Source organism: Poecilia mexicana, unplaced genomic scaffold (assembly GCF_051168715.1).
Source record: "Poecilia mexicana isolate PSO_F unplaced genomic scaffold, ASM5116871v1 scaffold_7, whole genome shotgun sequence".
NCBI classification, from domain to species: domain Eukaryota; kingdom Metazoa; phylum Chordata; class Actinopteri; order Cyprinodontiformes; family Poeciliidae; genus Poecilia; species Poecilia mexicana.
The window spans coordinates 11,518,161-11,529,278 of record NW_028263376.1 but is presented as its reverse complement, the minus strand read 5'-3'; the positions used below and the strand labels follow the sequence as shown (position 1 = coordinate 11,529,278).

The 11,118-nt window shown below is 41.4% G+C and overlaps 1 protein-coding gene and 1 pseudogene across 1 annotated transcript; both read left to right on the top strand.

The window, feature by feature from the left end:
- The first annotated feature begins 20 nt into the window (after window positions 1-20).
- On the top strand, window positions 21-3,482 carry hspa1b (heat shock protein family A (Hsp70) member 1B). The gene is made up of 2 exons (XM_014988329.2): window positions 21-355; window positions 1,426-3,482. The coding sequence occupies exon 2, from the start codon at window positions 1,445-1,447 to the stop codon at window positions 3,359-3,361; it is 1,917 nt and encodes a 638-aa protein (XP_014843815.2). The 5' UTR covers window positions 21-355; window positions 1,426-1,444; the 3' UTR covers window positions 3,362-3,482.
- Window positions 3,483-4,334: 852 nt separating this feature from the next.
- LOC148158376 (voltage-gated potassium channel KCNC4 pseudogene) lies at window positions 4,335-5,855 on the top strand (annotated as a pseudogene).
- The last annotated feature ends 5,263 nt before the right edge of the window (window positions 5,856-11,118 follow it).

The following is an 11,118-nucleotide window of genomic DNA, read 5'->3' as shown; positions in this document are numbered from 1 at the left end:
TCCAGAATGAGCCTTACCGCTACATTCCCTGCATTGCTTTCCTCTCAGTCAGCCCTGCTGGCTGGGCGTCAAACTGCTCTCCCTCTCTAGAATATTCACACACTCTCTCGCGCTCCAGGCTAGCTGCATTAGTTTCTAATATTATCAGTTTCCTCACTGGGCCTGAAGGAGGAGGAGGGGTCACTGGGAGCCTTCTGGAAACCGGGGTGTTACTATATAAGCAACGGGCCTGACTCAATCCAGGCACTAGTTTCAGAAGAAACACCTGACGGCAGAAGCTGACTAGAAACGAGACTCGCAGGGGAAATCCTTCCTAACTCTAACCTTTTCATCAACGAGGAGATCACCACTGACTGTAAGTAGCTGGACTTCTACTGTTTAAATAGTCCAAAACATGTAATTGAAAACGCTTGGAGAATGAAAAGGAAGGGAGTGATTATTTCAGTCGGTTTATCTTTTTATTAAAATGCTTTAAAATATCTGTTAATTATGTTGAAAGAAAACTGTGTGAAGGTTTATCTCTCTTCATTTCTTTGAGTTGGTTCAAAGGAGACATGCTGAGTATTACTCTTTAAGTCTGTATCTAGCAATGAGCCATAGAAAATGGAAGTCAAATATTTTGATGTGAAAACACACAATTTGCTCCATAAAATCTATTACAAATATGCTAAAGATAACACAGTTTGAAATGTGGCATCAAACTTAGAGGATGAAACTCATTTTGCTTTATGAGGAGAAAGAAATCTAAAAAGGATAAGAAACAGAAAACAGTCCAGTGAAAGACAGACACTAACATTAACCAGTTAACACATCACTGCAGAAATGCTGTTTCCCTGTCGTCAGACAGGCATATCTATTGAATTATACGTCTGAGTTAAGTGGCAAAAAGAGGTCAAGTATAAAGACTGTTATGAAAATGTGCCACAATTAGGTGCTATTACTCAAGACAGTTAGAAAAGGTACATACTGTACATGTAAAGAAACTCAGCCTACAATTGTTCTTCATTTCTGAAAAGGCAGAGGCCTATAAATTGTAGTCAGAACAGAAATACAGATGGGGCATTAAGGTCACATTTCAAGACCTCTTCTGGGCAACACTGACCCTCCTCCATTCAGTTCAATGTTTAAGTCGTCGCTCGATGATCCAAACATGTTCCTAGCTATACTGAAATGTGAGTCGTATTAGTCACGTGTCAGAGTGTTGAATGACTTTCAAACAGCCTGGGGAGATGATTCAAAGCTGCACTGTTGGTGTTAAAAAGATAAAACTACAGGCCAACTTTTCTGAAACTGATAAATGAATGCTGAGCACAAATGGGTTTTCTTTTATCAGCATTAGTGATCCTAACAGTTTCCCTTCACTTTGAAGGCTTTCATCAAAGAGTACCCGTAAAATAAAATTATTTTCATTCTGATTCTATCTAGGTTCATCTCAACCAGCAAGATGTCATCAGCTAAAGGAATATCCATTGGCATTGATCTGGGCACCACCTACTCTTGTGTCGGGGTCTTCCAGCATGGAAAAGTGGAAATTATTGCCAATGATCAAGGCAACAGGACAACTCCCAGCTACGTGGCCTTTACTGACACAGAGAGGCTCATCGGAGATGCTGCCAAGAACCAAGTTGCCATGAACCCCACCAACACGATCTTTGATGCCAAACGGCTCATTGGAAGAAGGTTTGATGACCTGGTGGTCCAGTCTGACATGAAACTCTGGCCCTTCAAGGTGATCAACGACAACGGAAAGCCCAAAGTCCAGGTGGAATATAAAGGAGAAATTAAGACATTCTGTCCTGAAGAAATTTCCTCGATGGTCCTGGTTAAAATGAGAGAAATAGCCGAGGCCTTTCTGGGACAGAGGGTGTCGAATGCGGTCATCACAGTGCCAGCTTACTTTAATGATTCCCAAAGGCAAGCCACAAAGGATGCTGGAGTGATCTCCGGACTAAATGTTCTCCGCATCATAAATGAGCCGACAGCGGCAGCCATTGCCTATGGCCTTGACAAAGGCAAAAGAGGAGAGCGCAACGTCCTCATCTTTGATCTTGGTGGAGGCACTTTTGACGTGTCCATCCTGACCATTGAGGACGGCATATTTGAGGTGAAAGCCACAGCCGGGGACACACACCTTGGTGGGGAGGATTTTGACAACCGAATGGTCAGCCACTTTGTGGAGGAGTTTAAAAGAAAGCACAAGAAGGACATCAGCCAGAACAAGAGAGCGGTGAGGAGACTGCGGACAGCTTGCGAGAGAGCAAAGAGGACTTTGTCCTCCAGCACTCAGGCAAGCATTGAGATTGATTCACTCTTTGAGGGCATTGACTTTTACACCTCAATCACAAGGGCACGCTTCGAGGAGCTCAACTCGGACCTCTTCAGGGGAACACTGGAGCCAGTTGAGAAGGCCCTACAAGATGCTAAGCTGGATAAATCCAAGATCCACGAAGTTGTCCTAGTTGGCGGCTCTACAAGAATCCCCAAAATCCAAAAGCTCCTGCAGGACTTCTTCAATGGTAGAGAGCTAAACAAGAGCATCAACCCTGATGAGGCGGTGGCCTATGGTGCAGCCGTCCAGGCTGCTATCCTCATGGGTGACACCTCAGAAAATGTCCAAGATTTACTGCTCCTGGATGTGGCTCCCTTGTCGCTGGGCATTGAAACAGCCGGTGGCGTTATGACACCTCTTATCAAGCGAAACACCACCATCCCCACGAAGCAGACTCAGATCTTCTCCACATACTCAGATAACCAGCCAGGAGTCTTGATTCAGGTCTACGAGGGTGAGAGAGCCATGACAAAGGACAACAATCTCCTGGGGAAGTTTGAGCTCTCTGGTCTTCCTCCTGCTCCCAGAGGCGTGCCACAGATTGAAGTTACCTTTGATATCGACGCCAACGGCATCCTAAATGTGTCCGCCGTCGACAAAAGCACGGGCAAAGAAAACAAAATCACAATCACCAACGACAAGGGCCGACTCAGCAAGGACGAGATCGAGAAGATGGTGCAGGACGCAGACAAGTACAAGGCAGAGGATGACCAGCAAAGAGAAAAGGTCGCGGCAAAGAATTCCCTGGAGTCCTACGCTTACCACATGAAGAGCAGCGTCGAAGACGACGCCTTGAAAGGCAAAATCAGTGAGGAGGAGAAAAAGCTGGTCAGTGACAAATGCAACCAGACAATTTCCTGGCTGGAGAACAACCAGCTGGCAGAGAAGGAGGAGTATGAACATCAGCAGAACGAGCTGGAGAGGGTGTGCAAACCTGTCGTGGCAAAGTTGTATCAAGGTGCAGGGGCAGGATGCTCCAGCAGTCAGGCTGGAGGAACCTCTCAGGGCCCCACTATCGAGGAGGTCGACTAGAACTATGAGCTGCAGCATCTCACTGCTGGATAAAGATTTCTGACTTATGTTTGGTTTCTGGAAAAAAATGTTTTTTCATTGTTTCTATACATATTTATAATAAACATGTTAAAAAAAATAACATTTGCCTCTTATTAACCATTCAGTGTTGATTAAGTACATTTAAGGTGATAAGAATAAATACACATGAGATTCTAAAATCCAAATATGAAGGGCTTAATGAAAACAGATTTCCTGGGATAATATAAAAATAGAAGGACAGATTAGATGAAAGTCGTCCATCAAATGCAGTGATTGTCATCACTAATTTAAATATCAACAACGTGCTAATTTATTTGAATAAGTAAGTTAAAAGGATCAACTTGTACACAATAGATGTACAAGAGTGATATATTAAGATTGTTCTTTTTAGCTCACAGCTAATGATAACACAAAATTATTTTTCTTTGGACAAAAAAAAACTTGCATAAAACTAAAAGGATTTTTAATATTATGTTATAGCCATACAATTAGGAAGAATTTTAGGTTTTAATAATTTTTACATTGCAAAATTGATTTCTTATTTAGTTTATTGAGATCCTCTTTATTTGAAGTTCATTTAATATGTTGTCCACTAGAGGGAAACCTTGAGCTGTTAGTTGTCTAATCGCACAAGAAGCCAACAACAACCTGTTGGATCAAACTGTGAGCTGTAATTTACTTATTAAATAAACAAAATCATTGAGGGGGCGAGAAAAGAAACAAAAACTAAACATTTAACGTTGAATTAATCAGTTCAATAAGATGAAATAATTAGATTGTGTCTGTGTGCAAGAATTGAAATCATTTTCACCAGATTAAACAAAACATTTCTAGCGTCAAATAACAGATAATTGCATTTAATGAATGTTCAATGCACCTCAACCTGGAGGGGAAGTAAACAGGCATAATTAACCAGGGTTATTGCTCTCCTCTCTCTTTGCCGCACAAACACTTGATGAGTCTGCCGTGTTAATTAGAGGGAGTCGGGGATTCAATAAATGATGCGTCAGCCCTCGGCAGGCAAAGAGTTAACTCGGTCAGCCTGTTGTTCTGCGCTCCGTCCAACCGGACTGTGTCGCTAAGGGAAAAGAGGCTGCGCTTCAGGAGGTGTAACACATCCCCAGCTGCAAAACGAGCTCACATCTGGCGCGCCACAAGAGCCCGGTTTTTAGCGCAGCCTGTCTCGGAGTAGTTCCTCTTACCGGGATCAGCGTCCCCGTCTTTTTGTGAGTGGAGAGAGGTGGAAAGTTAACATGGATTAGAGCTGGAGGTCGGATTTGGTCTAAGACGGAGAGATTTGTTTTGGATAGGGCGCGTTTGGTGTGCGTAAAAAGCCAACTGCGTGTAAATAAACCAAAAATAATCACCTGCTGAGTACGGGGTGGGGGGAAACATCAGCTGAAAACATCTTAGCCGTAGAGAGGTCTCCTACAGGTGGTTTCCTTCACTTTTATCCGCTCGTTTCTGTTTTCTGGCGGCAGAAAGTCATGGGTCACTGACTCTGACATGAGGACGCACCTTCCTTCTCCCAGCCTTCTGATCAGACCAGCGGCCAGCAGCGGGGAGCAGCGGGGAGCAACAAGCTTCTAAATGATCAGCTCTGTGTGCGTTTCGACTTACCGAGGGCGCAAGTCAGGAAACAAACCTCCGTCTAAATCATGTCTGAAGGAGGAGATGGCCAGAGGGGAGGACTCGGAAAAAATCATCATCAACGTCGGCGGCACCCGGCATGAGACCTACAAGAGCACCCTGCGGACCCTGCCGGGGACGCGCCTGGCCTGGCTGGCCGAACCGGACTCCCAGGGCTGCTGCTCAGAATCGGACGCCGAGCTCCCGAGCGTCTCGGAGTTCTTCTTTGACCGACACCCGGGCATCTTTGCCTATGTGCTCAACTACTACCGGACCGGGAAGCTGCACTGTCCAGCGGACGTGTGCGGCCCGCTGTTCGAGGAGGAGCTGGCCTTCTGGGGGATAGATGACACCGACGTGGAACCGTGCTGCTGGATGACCTACCGGCAGCACCGGGACGCGGAAGAGGCTCTGGAGATATTCGAGCCGCCCAACCCGGAGGACACAGACGACGACAGAGACACGCCGCGACGGTTCGGCATTGAGGACCGCAGCGACAGGTCCAGGGGGTGCTGGGAAGTTTGGCGACCCAAAGTGTGGGCCTTGTTTGACGACCCGTACACCTCCAGAGCAGCCAGGGTGAGTTCAGCTGGTGGGTTCTCTTTGGATCCACCTTATTTCCAGATTGAGAGCATCTTTTGAAGATGTTTTTTTTTTCTTGGTCAGTATCAACAAGTGTCCCCAAAAGTTCCAGCCAGTCAGGCAGCAGAATTACTGTGCGTTTATAGATTCATAGTCTTACAAATATGAACGCATTAATTATAAAAGTGATAAATTAAAGTAACCAGTCAGTGAAGTCCATGACACTGGTATAATTTATTAAATCTGAACAAATAAAAAGAGACACAACAATCAATGAATCAACATATTCTTTTGCTTTATCCTCTATGACAAGAGAAATACTGAAAAAGCTGACCTTTCCCCTCACTATTCATTGATGGCTTAATATTTTCATTAAGATCTGAAAGATGCTAAGGACATATATACTTCTCAAAAAAATAAAGGGAACATTTCACTTTAATTTTGTGTGTGGCTCCAAATCCAGGCCTCCATTGGTTAATAAATTTGATTTCCATTGATGATTTTTGTGTGATTTTGTTGTCAGCACATTCAACTTTGTACAGAACAAAGTATTCAATGAGAATATTTCATTCATTCAGATCTAGGATGTGTTATTTGAGTGTTCCCTTTATTTTTTTGAGCAGTGTATATTAATACATAAGTGGGATACGATTGACTCCAGATACTATTAGCGGTTCAATATTCACAGATTTTCCTTTTTGTGGATTTTTTTATTTAGAAAATAGCCAAAATTTTTTTTATAAAAAATCAACTTATAATACATGTTGCTATTTGACATGCTATTGGTGGACGTTTTCAGCCAATCCAGGAACAGAATTTATTTTCCATGTTGTGATTGGCTACAGCTCTAAAAGCGGAAGTAAGTCTATGGTAACGCTAATTCGGTTTCCACTGTGAGTATTTATGCATATTTTGTGTTTAAACTATTAAAATGGACATGAGACATTTTTAGAAGCGTTCTCAATATTAAGGAGTTTCGCTATATTGTCCGGATATTGTGGTCACTAACACCTGCAAAGGCGTCCACTGTACATAATCTTGTTTGCTTCATTTTCTGCTAAATTCAAAGCAGCTTTCTCTATCAAAGCACCCAGAGCACATTTCATATTCTTGCATGCTGCATGAATGAAAATACTCACAACCAGTTAAAACTGGAATCAGCCTTGCTATGCAATCGGTGTTGGTCAGGAAAAAAATGATCAGTGCATTTCCATACATTGTCACTGTACTGAATTTTAACACTTTGTGATAATTCCACATTTAATTTAATATCCCACTGCTATTTTTCATTCGGCCTTGACTTTTCCCCTCTGGATAGATGAATGGTAAATTCCTTGGAGATTTAATGAAATGTTCTAAAAGCTATTAATAATAAAACATTAGGGTAGAAAGCTACTTGCAAAGACACAACTTTTTAGCTAGCTCTTTATTTTCTGTTTCCATCACCAGAATTACACTGTTGTTTTTCAACACTTAAAAAAACTTCATCTTAATTTAAAACCATATTAGTCATTATCCCAATCCAGTTGATATTAGGGCGTGTTATGATACATCAAACCCACAAGATGAAAAACGTGATTTTTTGTTCATGAGAACAAGGTGAAAAGAGGTTTTAGCATTATTTTACGATAAGCTCAGAATCTTTATCATTTTTTTCACTCATAGAGTGAAGTTTCTTCGAGCAAAATGCTGTGTTGTAAAGAATAGGAGCAGAATAATACAGTTCTGGTTTGAGAGTACATTATTGTTTTTTTTTGTCTAATGCTGTGGTAGTTCTGATGCAAAAAAACTCATAAAAGTTATTTTGTTTTATGTTTACACAAATATAATACATTTTTCATTAAACTCAAACTATGCTATAAAGAATCTTTGTTCAGTACAGAAGCATCAAGATCAGACTGGATAAGTGTAACTATTTTGAACTTTGAAACAGCTGATCATTTGCTCTCTAGACTCAAGATAAAGTGTGACTTATAAAAGATTCTTGTAGATTAAAGGTTTTTAGGAAAGTGGCCTTTGAAAATTTGTACAAGCTCTGAATGCGTGTCAGAGAACACACACGTGTACTCATTTTTATCACTCATAAGCCAATAATGTTCGATTGAGTAAACACTTCACATTCAATGCTGATCAGAGATAAAGAACATTTATAATTACACAATTGTGACAAACATATCTAGCTGCTATCTGCCTGCTTTCATTGTGTGTGGAAACAGTCGTCGTTTAACTTTCTCACAGTTTGCTATAATCACAGCCTTTGTTATATTTTATTTGGGTTTTATGAGATTCATAAAAGCAAAGTAGCACATAACTTTTAAGTGGAAGCATGCTGATGCATGGTTTCCAAATTTCCTTGCGAATTAAATCTTAAAAGTGTGGTGCGTAAGGCTTAGATGGCTGATCTTTTTTTTTACTGCAAGTCTTTAGTTTTTGTCTGTACCAGCTTGGAATATCTAGAGAATAAAATCTGGGCCTATTCGAGTTCTATCGGATTGTTTTTTATTACCGTTTATCTTTGTAATACCGGAAGATGCTTAAATACAATAAAAAGTTATTTATTATACATTAATTCCAGTAAGTGCAATGAAATGATTTGCTTACAGGTAACACGTGTTCAATATGTGAGTAAAATAAAGCCGACTGTGCTTAACTCTCGATATCTGCTGTCTATGATTGTTATGTGCGCTGAAGTGGATTTCTGATTGATACATTTAAAACTATCGAGTCACTTGTCTTGCCTTTACACACGAACAAACTTTAATGACAACCTATTTTCTATACAAAGTCCTTAATATTGTGGCAGTCCAACCATTGCAGCCATAGCAGCTTCAGCTCACGTCAGGAGGTCATTTACAAGGTGTTTATAGGAATTTCTGAACATGCTTCCAGAATTGCATTTGTGAGATCAGACAATGATGTTGGGCAAAAAGACGTGGCTCACATTTACTTCTCCAATTTATCCCAAAGGTGTTTTATCAGTTGTAAGTCCAGTCAACTTTTTTTCCACACCAAACTTCATTAGTGCACAGTCATCTTGGAACATCAAGGACCCAGCCCGAAAGGTACTTGGATGCTAAAGGTTTGTTCTACTGTAACCAAAAACACCAGTCCTGAAAAACTACCCCACGCCACAATCCTCTCTGCTCCAAACTTTACTCTTGACACAAAGCAGTCAGACCAAGTGCTGTTTTCCTGGCAGTGGACTTCTTTGGAATCCCAGACAAAGCATGATTCATCAACCCAGAGAGCACGACTCCACTGCTCTAGAGTCCAGCTTTGTAACACTTCATCTGGCTCTTTGCAGCTTTCTGGCAACTGAAACGACGGGTTTAGGCATTTTCAACTGAAATTTTACAGTAGACTTATTGCTCCGGTGGAACCCGTCATGATTGGCTCCCTGCAATTCACCAAGCTGCGAAAAGCAAACCCTTTTTGTACACAAAACATTTGCAGAAGCAGTTTACGTTCCTCTGATCTGGATTTGATGCACCTCTGTCTATAGAAGTGATTGAAAGGCCTGAATTTAACAATTTGGAGGGGTGAGCAAACTCCTTAGGCAATGCGTGCGCTGTGCTGCACGTCCAGCAGCAGTTTTATAGATCTCACGCGGCAGAGCTGTAAGCAAGCAGTCAAGGGGATGCTGAACAGATAGCCAGCTAACAAAGAGCGCGCTCACATCATTGTCTGTGATAATGCATGAAATTTCAAAGAAGAAAAGAAGGATAGTGTAAACATTGGCTTCTTTCTCAGCAATGCTTCTTTCACAGTGCAGTGAGGAAAATAATTGCCTCTTCGTGCACCTTGAACTCCTGCAGAGCTGCCGAGGTGTCTGTTATGCAAAGCACTCATTTCATTAAGTTCGCTCCACTTTGGATGTGCAAAACTGTGATGTTAAACGTGTGGGAATCAGACTAAGTCTAGGTTTCTTCATCTGAAAGGAAAAACAGATATATATGACCCAAACGTAGACAAATAAATAGAAACACACTGAATGCACACCCAAAATGAAACAGCAGAGATGATCACTCGGTGTTGTCCACTTTACAAAGTGGTGGAAGCCAGACGTTTCTGGTAGTAAACAAACATCCCTCTGTGAAAAATAAATACAACTGAGATATCAAGGCAATTACATACCCTCTTCTCAGACTTAAATAAAACAGACAGTGCTTTGTGACAGATCGAACATGAACTCGTTGAGCTTAGCTTGCTTTCGTTCTTTGCACCGCTGAAGATGCGGCACTCCAGCTGTAGGCTATTGAAATGCTGCTATATGCCTAATGGCTCAATAACAAAAGCTGCAGAGTGTTCATTGAAGTAACCATGAAAGCAAGTATCAAGTGTCATCAGCAGGAGTTGTCAGGCCAGAAAAGAAAATGCGCTTAGCCGAGAAAGGTTTGTTCTTTCTGCAACATCTGTTTGTGTGCGTAGCTAAGTGGTCTGTTCAGAAACTCTCCGTTTCGCACAAGTATAATGTAATGTGCAGTCCAGTTAAGCTGCAACTGTTTATTTAACGGTTCAGTCAGGGGATGTCTGAAGCATCTGTGTTGCTTCACAGGACCTCCGCCGCACCTGCCAGTTCATCACGTCTGTCCGTGTGTTTGCGGATGAATCCATTTGGGAAGTTCTGCCAAAAAAAATAACAAAAAAAATAAAAAATTAAACAACAACCGTGTAGATTTGAATCCATAGTGCAAGCAGTTTCATATTGACCCAGTCATAATGCTCTGTCCACTTCCTCTCTGAGCAGAACATGTATGTGTGTTTACTCAGAGTGTGCATTATGAGAGCGTGCTCTCTTAGAGGATGAAGGGACTCGCGTTACTTTTATGACCTTTTTATTTCAGAGAGCTTCTGAGCTAAGTTCAGGTAATGTGATTTCTAAAAGCTCATCTGTGCGTCGTTACAGCCACATCCTCTCAAAGACCAAAATCTGCTAAGGTCAGCTGAATTTCCTGTGTCATGACCACTTTATTCATGTGAGTTATTATTATTATTTTTTTAAATACTCCAGTTAGAAGTTCTGCATTTGAAACCAGCTGCATTTAAATGGCTGACCAGTTTAAACGTGGAAGAATATTTGCAGAGTCTTGAACTTGTTCCACATTATTTCACATTGCGATCACAAACTCCAGCGTATTTTGGGGGATTTTATGTGACCAATCAACACAAAGTAGAAATTCAACAGAGAGCATCTTTGAGTCTTACCAAATACCTTCGGTTAGATTTTGTTCTCACACACGAATATACGCTGATCTAAACGATTCCTCTTTTTCTCCAGCTGTCATTCAGTTTTCGGTTCGCTCCATTTTGCAGTTCGGTCATATTATTACATTTTAGTTGCAATTTACAAGAGGAATTTCTTCTACATGTTTTTTTTTTGTGTCCATGTAGTGACAAACAAAAACAGGACTTCTTGTTTTGTATTCTGCACAACTAATAATTGTCCTAGAAACAGATTCCCTCACCTGAGCTGATGCATCCGGCCATAAGTCAAGGTCACTAGGAATAAATAATACAGGATAAAC

Coding starts and splice junctions, on each gene's coding strand:
- hspa1b (XM_014988329.2), top strand. CDS start 1,445: ATGTCATCAGCTAAAGGAATATCCATTGGCATTGATCTGGGCACCACC.